At 38.1% G+C, this 17,864-nt stretch overlaps 1 protein-coding gene across 1 annotated transcript; it reads right to left on the bottom strand.

Moving 5' to 3' along the window:
* Nucleotides 1-1,123: 1,123 nt before the first annotated feature.
* primpol (primase and polymerase (DNA-directed)) lies at nucleotides 1,124-17,140 on the bottom strand. Its single transcript, XM_022681766.2, has 14 exons — nucleotides 16,875-17,140; nucleotides 14,989-15,196; nucleotides 13,797-13,891; nucleotides 11,983-12,121; nucleotides 11,608-11,755; nucleotides 10,254-10,305; nucleotides 9,003-9,166; nucleotides 8,762-8,924; nucleotides 7,597-7,691; nucleotides 5,932-6,018; nucleotides 5,117-5,225; nucleotides 3,415-3,497; nucleotides 3,261-3,307; nucleotides 1,124-2,108 (listed from the first exon to the last, which is right to left on the bottom strand). Exons 2-14 carry the CDS (start codon nucleotides 15,169-15,171, stop codon nucleotides 1,854-1,856), a joined length of 1,620 nt encoding a protein of 539 aa, XP_022537487.2. The 5' UTR covers nucleotides 15,172-15,196; nucleotides 16,875-17,140; the 3' UTR covers nucleotides 1,124-1,853.
* Between the last annotated feature and the right edge of the window lie 724 nt (nucleotides 17,141-17,864).

The raw sequence follows: 17,864 nt of genomic DNA, 5'->3' as shown, positions 1-17,864 counted from the left end.
GACCCAAGCTTGACTGGCAGTCTTAATTTACCCTCTGCCTTCAGTAGCACTGTTTTCGTTTCGTCTCGCACCTTTTCTGCTGAACTTAAAATAAACACGGCTCACGAGTCCGTCTTACATAAATACTTATACACACATACAACACAAATATACCTATACCAAGGTTCTTGCAGGTTTCAAGTTAAATTTAAGACTTTAAGACCTTGTGATGAACTCAGTAGGTCGAGTACTCGTTACCAGTATTCTTATTTTTTCTTATTTAATTAAACCGTGCTCTCTAAGCACTCCGGCAGCTGAGGGCAAGCTGCATGAACAGAATTCGATGATCTCTCGATCATAGTTGCAGTGCCTTAGTCTCTTGAACCACTCAGAGCCCTCCATCACTAACATTCTTACATGGGCCAGTCACTGTAGAACTAGTGATGACAAACTCGAAATTCAGATTTGAACTGATTTCATTAAATTCTTTCTACACGTTTTGTATGGCGTCACAGCAATGTCAAAAGTCGATGCCACAAAAATACCAGGTGTTAAAAAAATTAACCAGCGTGTTTTAACATTTTGCGTGTGTAAATGAACTTCTTGTGAGCACAAATGTGAAACTAGCGAGCAAAAAGAAAGTGAATCGCGTGCGCGCTCTCGAGCTTAATTTTTTTATCCTCTCGGGTGCTTTTTTTTTTCCCTTGCGCGTGTGAATTACCTGTGGCAGCAGTTTGTTTTGCGCTCAAGTTTTGAAAGAGGTGCTTTTGACAGTTTGGGGGCGGGGTCAGGGTCGCTTCCTTCAGCGAACGCTATTGGCTGATATTTCCAGGGTTCGTGACGGACCGCCTACCTCCAAGAGCTGGCGGAGTGCGGAGAAAGAAGGACAGAGGGAGAGTTAAGTAGCTGGCTATGCTAACATCCGAACAACCCGTCCAAAACAAAACAATTATCTCAATAAGTGGTTAATTTAGTATTTTTTTCCCCGCTCACTAGAAAGCAGTTTAGAATTTTTTTTATTAGACCTCACTTTTTTTACACTTTTTAATCTTTTAGTCAGATTTCATAAAATATGACAGTGTAACAGTTTTTTTTTTAATTAGTAAAAAACAAAATCCTTATATATTGCATTGTTTACATGTTTACAGTATCACAATATGTCTTATTCAAATATAATTCAGAATAATAAATTATTCAATACACACAATACACAATATATATATATATATGTAACCCCTCATCAAAAGCTGGAGTGAAGTTCACACTTGTAAAAATTGCAGAACTAAAGAACAGTTATATTTTCATCCATATATGACTTGAGGACTGATTTGCATAGAATAAAATATCTATAAATGGAATTTATGTATTTTTTACACAATTTATTTCTAATTTTATCCAATTTTCCCCCCAAATTGGAAGGCCAATTACCCAAAACACTCATTAGTACTTCCTCTATTGAGGGCGCAGAGTGGTCCGGCTGTCTAAAGTGCTACCACCATGTTTGGGAGAGATTGCTAGTTTGAATCCCGGTCACGCAGCTTGCCATCAGCTGCCGGAGCCCCGAGAGAGCACAATTGGCTTTGCTCTCTCTCTGGGTGGGTACAGTAGATGGCGCTCTTTACCCTCATCACTCCAAAGGGTGATGTTGATCAGCACAAGGCTGCGTCTGTGAGCTGATGTATCAGAAACCGAGTCACTGCACTTTCCTCTGAGCATTAGCGCTGTGATGCTACTTGTTAATGCTGCATCAGCAGCAGTTCGAAAGGAGGCGGAGTCTGACTTCACCAGTCAGAGAAGACCATTTGCTCTCTCGGACTCCGGCTGCTGATGGTAAACAGCATAATCCAAGGCCAGAAACGCGAGGACCCCCGAGGTTATGCTGAAGCCTCACACTCAGTCACTGCCTGGATCATCAGCTCATCAGGGATTTCATCATCTTCCTCAATGATCTTCTCCACTTCATCCAGAGCTTCCAGGCAGGAGTGGTCATCAGGACAGTCAACCCAAGCTTCTGTGGTCACCGCCTGAGCGCTTGAGGAGGCTGTCGATGGCTCATTATCACCACTCCCTACTGGACTCAACTCAATGTTACCAAGATCATCCATCAGGAACTTCTGATCCTCTTCATCCTGCAGAGAAACACATACAAACATAATCACATATACTATAATGTCCAAATGTTTTTGGACAGCCCATTTAATGAGTTAGCATTCAGCTACTTCACGTTACTTATCCTGAAGTCTTCCAGACTATGAAGTAACACATAAGGAATCGTGTAGTAACTTAAAAGTGTTAAAAAACAAAAATACTCTGTGATGAAGCATTTAGGTGCTCTTATCTAGGGTGCTTAGTGCTAGGCGATATGGATTATTATTATTTTTTTTAATATCATGATAACAATATATATCATTATATACCTAATTTAAGTATAACAATGCGTCTCCATTGTTCAGCTCTCTCATGAGTTTAAAAACGTAAAGCATGTCGCACAATAACGTAACGCAGCGTCATGTCACAAAACCACATTACGAAGCTTTTTTTGGCGAAGATTACTTTATTATCACTTATACAAACCGAGTTTATACACTTTTAAGTGGGCACTAGGGGTGCTGTTTACTTTTAGCAGTTTCTGAGGCAGGCAACTCTGATAAACGTATCCTGTGCAACAGAGGAAACTCTTGCTCCTCCTTTTCTGGGGCGGTCCTGATGAGTGCCAGTTCCATCATAAAGTTTTTGACGTTTTTTTGCCACTGCAAAAGTCGGATTGGCTGACCTTAATTTCTTAAAGTAATTCTTTTCTCTACTTAGTTGAGTAGTTCTTGCCTCTTATAATATGGATTAGAACATTACTCAAATAGAGCTATTCACTGTATACCTGTAACTTAAAGCAAATAACTCTTAATAAGTTCAGCACAGCTGTTAACTGAAAGCTGAACGTTCCAGTTGACTCTAGCTCATAAAGCTGACTGAGAAAATGCTGTATAAGATGTGCAAAGTTGTCTCTATCTAAGCAGGAGGTGCCTAGTTTTAAGAATCTAAAATATAAATCATATTTAGATTTGTTTAACACATTTTTTTTTCTTTCAACATTTTAAAATGAAGAAACACTACATTTAACTGTACTTCACTGTACTTCACTTTTACTGGATCCTCTAGCAATTCTCCATTGAAAGAAAAATGTAATCAAAAATTCTTGTTTTATGTTCTATTAAACAAGTGCATTTCCCACATTATAACCACTTATTTGTACAGTAGGGTCTTTAATCAACAGTCTGACTGACCTCCTTTAGCATGTAGCTCAGGCAGACCTCCTGTGGTATTGGGTAACCTGCAGAGGATGGAGGCAGAAAGGCAAATGTATAAATGGGTAAATGTTATGGGCTATGTAGAGATCAGAGTGTAATCAGGGTTATGTTAAATACATTTTGTACTTACTAGAGGACCTGTAATTCTGACTCCTGCACTCGGGGTCGTGACACCGCTGATACCACGCCTCCTCTTTCAGATCCACCACGATTCTGAAGAAGCACAAACAAGTTTGATCATAAAGGAGCATGTTTTGTAGTAAAACGCAGCATTTGTTTGATCAACCAATTGCTAAGCTAGCTTTTGCTTTGCTAGCTTAACTACAGATCCACAGAGTATTTTCCCCCTCTTTCCCGACGTTCTCCTGTATTGGTATTTTTTCCCGTAAATTTCCCAAATTATTAAAAAAAAAAAAAAAAAAACGTATTAATGAGAGATTATTAAATCTCTTAACGCCAATCATGGTGCCAAGGAGAAAGTCCCGCCTTTCAGGAGATGGTTTTGCGGAGCGCAGAGCAGGGTCAGTGTGGGGAAGCCCCCCCTCACTGTGAGTTCAGGCAGCTAGTCGGAGCAGCAACATATCTGGATACAAGCGATTTTTCTAAAAGAAAGGTAACGGAGCTAACCATGCAAAGTGTGATTACACTGTTTCTGGTGCTGTTTCTGCAGGTTAAAAAGACTCGTCTCCCAAACAAAACACACAGATCAAACCATTATATATCATTTTCAACCTGCCCTGATGTACCTGATCAGTCAGTAACTAATTATTTGTTTTTACTGGTATTTACTAATTTAGGATTGCAGGACTTACTGTGAGCTATAATAAACGAAAATTCATTTATCTAACTAGTTTTCTAGAAGCTGGATGTAGAGGAAAGTCAGAATTCAGTACAGTACTTTATGTTGGTAGTTTAAAGCAGTTTCTGAACTCTGCTCACTGCCTCTAAATTGTGTGTTTTTCACCGGTTCCAACTGATCAGTTAATAAACAATCCTTTACTGAGTTTACCTGTTAAAATCCCTTAGACCACTGTGGACCATAACTCAATCATTATGTAAATCCAGCAGTGTATTAGACACATTATACCGCCACCGCCCAAGCTGTTTTTGTTGCCTGCTAGAGGCATATTAAATAAAGATTATTAGTTGTGTAGTCCCCTTAGAACTGATATTTATGGATATTTGTTTTAATAATTTGTTCCTTTGCATTATAAAAGGTAAAAGAACAAATCAGAAACAAGTGAATTGTTTGTATTATTACATTGCTACATGAAATCCATTGTTGATGTACTGTTTTGTGCACTTTATTGAGAAATGGATTCACTAATGGAATATATCTGGTCCATGTCCAGAAGAATTTGCAGTTTAAAATGTTAAATGTCTTGATATTTAAATCTATATGTAAACCTATTGTGTCTGTTACTTTCGTTGACCAAGCGAGGTGGCACTGAGTCAACAAAGAGCATGTTAACCCTCCCCCACTGTGTTTGCACTGGACTGGGTTTTTTTCCCCCCTGATTTATATCATTCTAAATTCAGTTATTTGTCCTTTGTGCCCATGTAAATACAGTGGCTTGCTTATTTATTCATACCTCTTTAAACTTTTTCACATTTGGTCATGTTACAACCACTAAATTATACACATTTTATTGGGATTTTTTGGCCTCAACGCAACACTGCTCATCACCCTAAACACACCATCCCCACTGTGAAACATGGTGGTGGCAGCATCATACTGTAGGGATGTTCTTTTTCTCAGCCGGGGCAGAGAAGCTGGTCAGACTTGAATACAAGCACTTGATGTTAAGCAGGATGAAAATGTGCTGACTCACATTATGTTGTTGCTCTTGTGGAAGCGGCTCACGTTGTAACACCAGCGGTACTTGGCGATGTCATAGACCACCAGCTGCTCAGATACAAAGTAGGTCCAGCGCCTAATGCCTAAAAATCAATCAAATAACATTAACATTAAATTTATGTTATAAGTGCATGCTAATGCTGGCCGATACTGAAAAATATAAAAACTGACATTGTATTGTATTTTTATCTAAGCACGTTTACATAATGAGAGTTCAGTATATATTAAAACATAATTTTTTTTGGCACACATTACTAAATGAGATTCTCCAGTGGACACAACCCAAGGATCAAAAGGCTCAGTTATGAGTAAAAAGGAACCTTTAAGTGTGATTTGATTTATATTGGGATACATATTGTATACGCGATTCATATTGTGATATTTTCTCCATATCGCCCAGTCTCTAAGCTAGGTAAAAATCAGATAAAGTATTGATCTATGGTATTCATAAATAAAGAGCCATACAGTAAAACCAATGAAGCAAGCATGTACTAGATACTAAGGTGCTAGGCTAAAAACTAACCCTATCAGACTGTACTGCAATCTCTTCAACTAGCTAACTACATATTGTGCCATTTGGACATTAAAAGGACAGCAATGCTAATAAGCTAATTTAATCAATTCTAAGGCAAAGAAATAGGGTTGTACATGGGCTATACATTTTTTTTTTCACCACAATGTCACCAACCTGCAATTCATACATTAAAAATAGGGCTGCACGATAAAAACTGGAAAAACCTGACATTGCGATATTCTGAACTACCACACCACAACAACTCATGTGCTTACCTCCTTGAATGCCGTCCTTAAACACCAGCTTCAGCACAAATTCATCTACTTCTCTGTACGGTGAAGGCTCCTGTTCTCCTGCAAGCTCTTTACAAACAAATATAAGAATAAACAGTAGCTTAATAAACACTTTTAAAAGGCGCATCTAAAATTCTTTAAATTTTCCCAAAAATCGCCAGTGCGCCTTTTAATCTGGTGCGCGTTATGTATAAAGTATACCACAGTTAGTTCCGACCCTGCAATGTGATTGTCTAAGAGGCGTTCTATGAGTGCCGTTATTAGACGGTAATGCACTGCAACCTAGCAACAATGCAGCGCTTACAAACCAAACAGCACAGCTACAAACAGAGAAGCAATGGAACTATTTTACCTCACTGAGTTTTTAAAATAGTATTTTCTCTCTCACAATCTTTCAACAAACAGTGATAAAGGAACTGTGTTATAATTGCGAATAATACACTCAAAGTTTGTGCTATATTAAGGCCTCGTACCTACAACTGCACAAAACTCAAGTGCATTACTGCTTAATTCTACCAGTCAGGTAATAAGGAGCAGTAAATCCACTCTGCTGAAGTACAGCGTTATACAGAAGTTTTAGGGAAGTTTCTCCAAAACATAGATTTTCATTGATAGTGCGCCTTATAGTCCCTAAAATATGTTAGACAAAACAGCTTGTAGCTTGGATTTTAATTTTTTTGTTTTTTTTCTACTTGGAACAGGTCAGAATTTGACGTGGTGACTTACAATAACTTACAAGTCATGTTTTCTTTTGCATATGTGAGTAACTGGTGATGCTGCAATGCAAAGTTTAGTGTTTTAGTCTAGAGTGGCTACTGCTTATAAGAAATACACTTATCACAGGAACCTGAATTTAGCTTAGACCAAGAGTTTCTAATATGAGCATGATGATGACTGTAGATGCTACCTTCATCATGCTTAAGAGATTGTCTATAAGTCGACTGATGAGCATGAACAAATAGGTAGTATAGGGGAACCGATTACAAAATTAATTCTGTGGAAATTATTTTTTTGTTTTCCTGTAAACAAACAAACAAAAAAGGTATTTTGATCTCAAGGGACCTATTGGTTAAATAAAGGTTAAAAAATAAATTCCAGCTGATGCTGAAATTATTGAGGGACTGTTTACATGAGCACCACACAACAAACTGATAAACTTGCTTGTCCGTCGACTTATCTTGACTTAATTTTAAGATGGCGGCACCCGGTGAACTACCCGAAGGTACTGTGTGTATAAACACTCTTTTTTAATAAACTATTTGTGCTCTTTTTAAAGTTCTCAATGCCTCATTTTAAACATCAGGGCCCTCAGAATTCTACCAATGAAGTGTGGAACTACTGGTTTGCAAATAGTGATTTATTTGCATGGGCAACTCTATGCCCCCATCACTAGCATTGTAAACCTGTTAGTTGGGAGCATCGGCTAAAAGCTCTGTATTTCGGAATACTGGAGGTCAACAGAGGTGGGCTTCAGACAAAAGTTTGTACTCGTCATCATGTTTCACTTGTTTCACTACACCCCAAGTCTTTTTCACATCAAACTTCTCCTTTAATCCCTATATGGGGAAACTGCTCCTAAAGGTTTTAAAACTGATCTGTGTTGTAAGCAGTGGAGTTTTAAAGTGGAAGTCAAGCTAAAGTAAGTACCTGAGTTTTGTGGGCCTTTTGGCAGAGCTGAACTGGGAGATCCTGCTGACGTTCTTTCTGGAATGTCACACGTCAAAATCCTCTGACCAGTGAAACTGGAAAACAAAGATCATCTCTATCTTAATGAGCCTAATGTGCTCACTAGTAAGTAAACATAAAACATATCATTTTCATCATAATGCTCACTGTTACAACCAGCAGAGTCTATTCTCATGCCTAAAGCCTGCATCATTTAAATAGCAACAGTGCTTCTGAATACATCTACGCTGATGAAGATGTGGTGGTCTGGAAATGAGGCGTGGCGTAAAAATATGACTAAAAATACATTGTTAAAAAGAGCTGGTTTCACCTCTAGAACTTACCTAGCACTCCTGTATTTGGTAAATAAGTCCTGTGCTGTCCTGTAGTGATGCTCCCCGGATGCTTAATATGTGTCACTCGTGGAATTTAAAGTAAGTGGAGTTAAAGTAAAGGACAGAGTGCTGCAAGGAACTTTCTGAATTTTTTTTTAAAGGGTCAATGATGCGTACTATACGTCGCCATGGGCTCTTTTGGGTTAAAACAAAAACGAGGCAGAATATCCCTGAAACAGCCTGAATAACTGAAATGTGTGCGGCGTGTGCTGCTCCATTTGCGTAGGGTGCTGCGTCATTTGCGTAGCACACGTGCTTGCGTAGCTTAGAGGGAGGAATCGTCGACCCTCTTTTTGACTTCGATGCTCGAGACCATGACATACTTTTGATCGATTTTGATAAATTATAGAAATCGTGACACCCCTGCTAATTTCCTTTGCTTCATTTTACTCCAAACTTTGGAAACAGCATCACTGTGCTGAAGACTCTCAGCCACTCTCACTCTCACTCTCTCATTTACTCACACATAAACACTCTCTCTCTCTCTCTCCCTTCCACACACACACACACACTCATAAATTCAGTATAGAAGAAAACGATGCATAAAAATAATTATTGTAAAATCGCATTGCAGACATAGTAGTCCAATCCAATCATAAGGCACTTAGATATTCGCATAGATTTACTAATAACACAATTAACAAGCCAACAATGGACACTTTAAACTAAGTAAATGTACCAATGAACTGCAGGAACTTTTGGATCTACTTTTGGCTAATAATTTAAACACTGCAGTACAGTGTGAAGATTACCTGACGTTGGTAATTAAGGAAGACAGGAATATGCGCTCCTCCTCTGTGGTCAGCTTGTCAGACTTTGGAACGTATTTGTTATCCTCAGCCACAGTGAAAGCTGCATTCTTCCCCAGTTTAGAGGACTTGTAGAGGCGGAAGTTCCGGTTCTTGGTGTAGACACCTTTAATTATCAAAAACAGGGGATTCTATCAATAATAATATTGTTCTATAACCACAACCACTATCTCAGAAATCCTACCTAGATCCACAAACAGCTGCTTCTGTCCCTCTCTGGAGTTCACTACTAGAAAGCTCAGATCTGTGTCTTCTGTCTCTTCTCGCTTCTTTCTCTTCGACTGAGGCTCTTCACTGAGATCATCAACGTCTTCTGAAGTGTTTGTAGGTGTTGTGAGAGCGTCTGAACTGTATTGAGGAAAAAATAATAATGTTATTAGAACTACATTACAACCTAAATTCCTAATACCTAAACAACCTAAATCAGGGGTGTCCAAACTTTTTTTCTTGGGGGCCAGAAGGAGAAGTATATGTGCAGTCACGGGCCACAGACTCTGTAATAAAACATATAATGGAATATACCACTTTAAATAATAAATTTTACTTGAGTTACTTTATCTATCTTTTATCTATCTTTGACAGTGTTGTGTAAACTAAGATTTTACAAACTGATGTTTTGTTTCATAATGTCTCTTAATATTATACTACCAATTAGTCAACTGATTCCTGACAAATTAAACATACACACTTCCTTCTGAATAGTAATTTTTCCAACATGTCTGAAATTTTCTGCATTTGTTGTCCATTTTTAATTTCTTTGAAGTTGTCAGACTACTTGGCCAGTTTTTTGCGCCACAACTGAGCAATCTCGACGCTTTTTAGACTTTCTGGCCCGTTTTCTGTACTAAAACGTCGCATTCTTGCTGCTTTTAGACTCTTTGGCAAGTTTTCTGCCCTACAACTGCGCACTCTCGCTGCTTTTAGACTCTTTGGCAAGTTTTCTGCCCTACAACTGCGCACTCTCGCTGCTTTTAGACTCTTTGGTCCGTTTTTCACGATACAACTGCGCACTCTCCCCGCTTTTAGACTCTTTGGCCCCTTTTTCGCGCCTGAATTGCGCATTCTCGCCGCATATAGACTCTTTGGTCCGTTTCCTGTGCTACAACTGCGCATTCTCGTCGCCTTTAGACTCTTTGGCCCTTTTTCTGGGGTAAAACTGCGCATTCTCGCCGCATATAGACTCTTTGGCCCGTTTTCTGACATTAATAAAAATATATTACAATTTATTTCTAAAATATCTTGCGGGCCACTCACAAAAAGGAAACGGGCCGTAGTTTGGACACCCCTGACCTAAATGTTCCTTATAACTTTTGACAGCTCTGGATTTTTGGTTGGTGTGGCGCTGTGGATAACACCACTACCTGCATTTGAGCTACCACACCATGTGGAAGACTGGAGTTCAATTCCCAATTAGTATATAAAGATATAATCTCACCCTTTCTGTAGAATTTTCAGTGCAGGTTTAAGTATGTCGTGGATAAACCGGCCTACAATGGAAACACACCACATATCATCAGCACTGTTAAGTGATTACAGTGAAAAACATGAAAAAAAAAAAACAAAAAAAAACATGCTCATGTGGTAAATAACTATTAATTTTATAACATTGTCCTATGTTGCCTCACAGATTCAAATTGAGCCTAATCTTTAAGTAAAGGGAAGTAGTACTGGTTCGGGATGCTCTAGACTGTTTCAGCTGCATATATGCTCTTTGAAAATGAATGTATTTTATTAATATTAGTTTATCACTAATTCTTGATGTATGGAAAAAAAAAGGAAATGAATGTATTTTAGTAGAATGTGTATATATATATTAAAGAAGCTAAGTTGGACTGGAGCTCTCTTGAGTCTCCTGAACGAATCTTCATACTAGGCTACAGGCTATGTTCTTGCTGGAGTGTGGGGGGGCGGGACGTGTGCAGGTGTGATGGATCACAGTATAAACCCCTTATATACCGATAGGGAATGATATATGCTTATACTTCTCATTTAACCACAATCAAATTTACTCTATCTGGATGGAGAGATTTAACTGGATAAGGTTTTATTGAACGATGAGAAGCTGGAATGAAAACAAGCTGAAATTAAATATGAGTAACGATGCTATTTTTAAAATATAAAATGATAATCGTGTGAAAATGTAAAAAGTAGAAGCTAAAATGTTGTCTGAAAAATATTTTTTTACTTAAGTAAGATGTACGATTTGTCTTTACAAATACCTGTGTCTAATAGGGGTGTGACGAGATCTCATGCTACAATATCTTGCAAAATTAAAAGAGCCCAAGTACGCCTGAGATTAAGATTATGAACAGATGGCAGGACGTTCTCCTGCAGGACTGTCTGGTAAACAGCAGAATTCATGATTCCATCTATTACAGCAAGTGAGGCCTCTTTTGTGACCTCCTGGATGAGTTGTTCATGCCCTTTTGGAGTAATTTCAGTCGGCTGGTCAGTCTTGAGAAGATTCACCAGTGTTCCATGTTTTCTCCATTAGTGAATAATAGTGAATCACTGTGGTTCTCTGGAGTCCCAAAGCTTTAAAAATGATTTTGTAACCTTTTCCAGACATATGATAGATTATCAATGACTTTGTTTTCTCATCAATTTTTGAATATCTTCAGATCGGGGTATAACGTGTTTTGTTTTTTTATCTGCTTCATGTTGTCAGACAGGTTCTATATATTTAAGTGATTTCTTGATTCTACAGGTCTAGCAGTAATCAGGCCTAAGTGTGTGTGTGCTTGTGTGTGTTTGTTTTAATAAATAACTGAGATCTGGACATTTCTCACCGACATGGCTGTTGTCTTTGAAAGCTGAATTGGGCAGCAGGAAGATAAGGTGGCGGCTGAACTTCTCAGAAGTGCTGGAGTCGAGATTCAGCACGTCTTTTGCAGAGCACTGCAGGCCGTACACCTCCGCCAGCTTCTCACACACATACTGATGATGAAGATGAAAGGTGACATTAAACAACAGAGGTGACAGAGATAGACAGAAAGAGAAGCTAAATGCTGAATTTATCATATTCACAAATTGACTCTTCGTGGTTGAATCTTTTAATGCATTAGAGTGCTGCCTGATGCTACTTTTAAAAAAGGAACTAAAAGAAACTCTAATAATTAACATGCACAAATAAGTGTGTATAAATTTCTGTCTTTCTGTCTCACCTGAATCAGTGATGCCACCATCTTTTTTCCCTCCAGGTGTGTATTAAAGGATTTTTGAAACTCCAGGTCAAAATACAGCTTGCAGACAGCGCCCTCTGGGATCACTTCGTAGCAGTGCATCAGAGACTGTCTGTGAGAACTAGAGGAACAACAACAACAACAAAACACAATTAGTAATCTAAATCATTAGATTCCAAATATACTTGATAATACATTTTGAGAAAATTGAATTCATTAAGTTGTGTGGACCTTGGTTTGGTTAAAAAAAAAACGCCAATACAGATTAAGGGCGGGGCTTGATTGCACATTAATGTTTCAGGGGAAAACTAGGTCATTTTGCCCAATTTTGACCACCTTTAAACAACCTGTAAACCTGGAAATCTAAGCTGACTAATTAAAACTTTTTACATTTATTTAACCAAATAAACAGGTGTATGTAACTTAATATCCAAGACTCAATTGACTTTATCTTTTTTAGAATTATGTTTCTGTTTACTATCTATCTATCTATCTATCTATCTATCTATCTATCTATCTATCTATCTATCTATCTATCTATCTATCTATCTATCTATCTAATCAGTGCCTATTCTGATCTAGGAGGCGGGGCTAGATGCCACATTAAACTGTATCAGAGCCTATTCTGATCTAGGAGGGGGGACTAGATGCCACATTTGCACTGTAAATAAATGGAAGGGATTTACTAACCAAAATATGTATTTTTTTAAGAGAGATGTTGATTAATATCCCAGATTAAAACTTTTTTGACATTAAAAGGATTTAACATTTTTTATAATTATGTTTTTGTCTATTTTAGATGCAAGAACAGGGGGATCCAAACATTGGCCTGCCCACTGAATTTGTTTTTATAAAGCTCATAATCCTGCCTAAAACACCCTATGTTAACATATCTTAGCATAATTTAGCATTATTACCCCCACAGTGGTCTCTTAGATTACAGTATAGAATCAACAGTGAACAGTGCACTCTGGAGAGGGGTTTCTAGTTAGTGGTGTTAAACCAAAGTTGGACCAATCAGTGTTTTGGGTGACGATCACTGATCACCAACTGTCCTTCAACTCAATCACCTGAAGGCTGATAAAAAATGTAGGGGATGGGTCTGGATGCCACATTAACCTCTCTGTGTAAATTTGGTAATATTGCCTAAGCTGGAAATCTAAGCTGTCTATAACTAAACGGAAGGGATTTACTCACCCCAATAAACTATTTTCAAGAGAGATATGTGTGTAGATTCATATCCAAGGCTCGTTTGACTTTAAAATAAAAGTCTTTTTCATAATTATGTTTACACATTTCTGCTTTAAACCTCCTATGTTAACGTCTTTTAGCATTAAGTTACTTTTTAGAATCAAAATTAAACTGTGCACTCTGGAGAGGGGTTTCCAGTTAGTGGTGTTAAAACCAGAGATGATCACTGGTCACCCTAGTCTTTTAAGTCAATATAAGTCAGTATCAGCTGCACACTGATACTGATCTAGGGGTTAGGGTTTAATGCCCTAGATCTGACTGTAGTTTTCTATGATGTATGATGGGTTTAGGCCACTTTGGGGGATAAAATGTTGTATAAAAATTATTCTACAGGAATACTTTGTCGTAAACATCTTATTTACACTCTTAAAACCATGATGTGTTTATAAACACTGAACACGCGGTTGAGACCAAATCATGGTGAACTGACCAAGAGACATATTCCACAATAACTTATAATATGATTTATAATTATATAAAACAAAATACTAAAACATAAATAACTTAATTACGGCTTCCCTTCTCTTATAAATAGTGAAGCATACCTGTAGTAGTGCCAGAGTTCACTGTAGCTGGTCACTAAATAAACCCTCTGTCCAGCACCTGTGCCTTCTTTCTCCAGAGCAAATACATGCACATCCTAAAAGAGGGAAACACAAACAGTCAGCATGCTTACAAGTAAGTTGCGTTGCCCTAAATCAGGGGTTCTTAACCCTTTTCAACCCTTTATAGGATGTACATTTATTTTTATTTAATAATATTTACAATTAATAAATGCTTAATAAATATGTGCCGTTTTAAATTTTCAATGGTGATTTTAATGTTTTTTTTGTGTTTCAAGCAAAAAAATGCCTTAAATATATAGTTTTCGTTAATATGGTGACTAACCAACAATTTTTTTTTTAAAATAATGCAAAATATTGCTTATTATTGTTATCGTTGAAATCATCTCTGGCAGGAGGTTCGATTTGACCTCATAATATTAATTTAGGTTGGCAGATTTGTAAGCAGATTTTTTGTTTTACAGCAGGTAATACAATCAATCAGGAAAGAAACATAATTTTATACATATATTTCCAAAAAGGAAGTCTTAAAATATATAGTAATAGACAGCAACATGCTTAGAGAAAAATGATTTAGAGTATAAGCTTTGTCAGGTCAAACGCTTGTCCCACTTGAAGAAACATGAGAACAGCTTTATCTAAGGAGCTCCTGCTGCTGTTTCTTACTGTAAAATAGAACAACAACAGCAAATGACCAAAGTTTTCCCAATTATTAAGAAAAAGAGAGGAATGGAATTACACAATTGTTCCACAGCTTGGAAAAACTTTCCTCTCATTCCCCAAAGAGCCTAGAATCAGTCCTGAATGCGAAATCCTCATTCAGTCATAACCTATCCCTAAAACTCTGTATACGAGGTGCAAAAAAACATCAAGAGCAGTAACTTTAGCCCTGTATCAACATGTTATTACTGTAGCATGAAAAATAATTGTTGTTTTTTGTATTTTCTTTCTCTTTTAAAAATCAGAAAAAGGTCCTGAAAAAGTATTGTCTGAGGTTTAGTATCGAATTCAAAGTATCGCATCGGTATTGAAAATTTAAAAACATTACCCAGCCCTATTCACAACCCCCAAGGTTGTTAAGAATCCCTGCCTTAAATATTCAGTATATTTTTATTAAATATTTCTGCAAGTAGTTGATTGGTTAGAAGTTATGAAGTGAAATCAGCTGTATGACCTGTTTGCAGCGCTGGCTGAAGGCGATGGCGGCGCTCTGGCGTGGGAAAAGCCTCCAGACGGAAGAGGGCTGCCACGGGCGAGACAGGCGAGGTTTATATGGAGAGCAAATAGGAGCAGATTGAAAGGACTGAGCTCTCTGCTCTACAGACTTCACTCTATCCAGCCACTTTCCCTTCGTCATCCTGACACTGTAGCCGGAGATTCACCTGCAAAACAATAAAAAAAAAAACATTACATATATATTATAATATATAGTATGATATATATATATATATACATATATATATATATGTATATATATATATATATATATATATACATATATATATATATATATATATGTATATATATTATATATATATATATATATATATATATATATATATATATATATATATATATATATATATATATAGCAACTGCTTAGCAACACGTTAGCAACCACCACGGATATCATAGCAACCACCTAGTAACACCCTAGCAACCACCATGGATGCACATGGAAACATGTAATCCGATTTATGTAAATACATTACTTAGCAACCACCTACCAACCTCTTAGCAACACCATAGCATCACCTTAGAAACAACAAAGCAACTACCATGGATACCATAGCAACACTTTAGCAACCACCTAGCAGCACCTTAGAAACTACATAGAAACCGACATAAATACCATAGCAACAACTTAACAATCACCAAGCAACTGCTTAGAAACTACATAGCAACCAACATGGATACCATAGCAAGAACTTAGCAACAACCTAGCAACCGCATAGCAACACTTTAGCAACCACCACAGACACCATAGCAACCACCATGCACACCACACCAACACCTAAGCAACCACCTAGCAACTGCTTAGCAAGACGTTAGCAACCACCAGACACCATAGCAAGCGCCAACAAGATAGCAAAACCTTAGCAACCACTTAGCACCACTTTAGAAACAATATAGCAACCACCACGGATAACATAGCAACACCCTAGCAACCACCATGGATGCACATGGAAACATAATCCGATTTATGTAAATACATTACTTAGCAACCACTAAGAAACTAAATAGCAACAAACATCGATACCATAGCACCACTTTAGCAACCACCTAGCAGCACCTTAGCAACCAACTACATAGCAACCAATACATATACCATGGCAACACCTTAGCAACAACCTGCTCAGCAACACCTTAGCAACCACCAGACACCATAGCAACCACTTAGCAACAACTTAGCAACCACCATGGATACAGTAGTAACACCTTAGCAACCACGTAGCAACTGCTTGAAACAGCTTAGCAACCACCACAGACATCATAGCAACCACGTAGCAACAACCTAGCAACCGCTTAGCAAACACCACAGCAACACCTTAGAAACAACATAGCAACCACTTAGCAACCACCACAGACACCATAGCAACTACTTAGTAACCACCACAGACACAATAGTAAAACTGTAGCAACCACCACAGATACCATGGCAACATCTTAGCAACTACCAAGCAACCGCTTAGCAACACCTTTGCAACCACCTAGCAACTGCTTAGCAGCAACACCTTAGCAAACACCACAGACACCATAGCAAGCGCCTAGCAACCACTTAGAAACAACATAGCAACCATCCTGTGTTTTCTTCAGGAAATGCACTTTTCTTGTTAACTCTAATATTAATGTTACAGTTGAGTTAAATAGTTGGCGAGTTTAGCAGAGTTGTTTTGGACCTGATACTTGTGAGTCAAGAGAGATAACGTTAATTAGTTACAAGGTAACTGTGCGTTGGCTTAATTATCTCGCGAGAACTAGTTTATAGAACTGGCGTTAAAGCAACAGGACTTTTGATAGCTTGAGCTAGGCTAGCTTAGCTAAAGATTGAACACTCACCTGTTAACCTGAGGATTTACAGTCTTATAAACGCCTCTTTTCACCGAACCAAAGTCTTTTTCACATGTTCCAATCAGTCCTCGCGATTCTTTATCCTCTAAAACCCGGTTTTTACAGTTTCTCCGCTTTTCTCAGCGCCTCGCTTCTTCCTAACCAAACTTTCAAACCCGCCGCGGTTTGTTTTGATGTTCGCGGGGCCGCGGGGCACGCCGGGAAACCCAGCTGTTCCGCGGCTAGGGCTGCGGCTGTGTTCCGATTGGAGGAGGAAGCTCCCTTCCTTATACTACGCTCCCTATCTAGTGCGCTGTGGTCTCTCTGTCTCTGGCTAGCCTTCAGCTAGTGCACTAGTACACAGAGAGAAGTGCCCTAGCTCAACAGCGCTTGGGTTTGGGTTTATTGGGACACCGCCCATCTCCGCCGTTACATCAGAGAATAGTGAGTGCGCGCCGCTAGAAGGAGCCAGCGAGGGAGACCAAAATGAATGGGAGGGAATGGATCTAAACGGCAAACTTAACACAATTATTATAATTATACATATTAATTTACATTTAAATGAATCTTTTTGTAGTATCTTCAGTTGTTGTAGTATAATATTCCTGAGATTAAATAAAAAAATTGTCATATTGCCAAAAATATATTGTTACTACAAAAATACCCTAAAATATTGTGATATTATTTTAGGCCTATATCACCCAAGCGTTTTTTTTAAGTCTTTTAAACATATAACGTGGTATGTTTTAATTACTTGAGAGGAACACATTTCAGCTATTAATGAAAAAAATATGTTTTAGAGTTTAGTGCCTCTTTAATATCGGATAATATCTTTGAGTGTAAAAGAAGAGGTAAGATTTAGGGGCACATTGAAGATCATTCATGCCCCTCTCACCCAGCAGGAGAAGCAGAGAAGGTATACAGAGGAGATTGCCCACTTTAGCATGTGTTCAGAGTGTGTTTGCCACTAGGGGGCGCTCCCTAGTGAGACAAAAATGA

This window comes from Astyanax mexicanus, chromosome 25 (assembly GCF_023375975.1).
Source record: "Astyanax mexicanus isolate ESR-SI-001 chromosome 25, AstMex3_surface, whole genome shotgun sequence".
Lineage (NCBI taxonomy): Eukaryota > Metazoa > Chordata > Actinopteri > Characiformes > Acestrorhamphidae > Astyanax > Astyanax mexicanus.
This window is presented reverse-complemented; position numbering and strand designations above follow the sequence as displayed.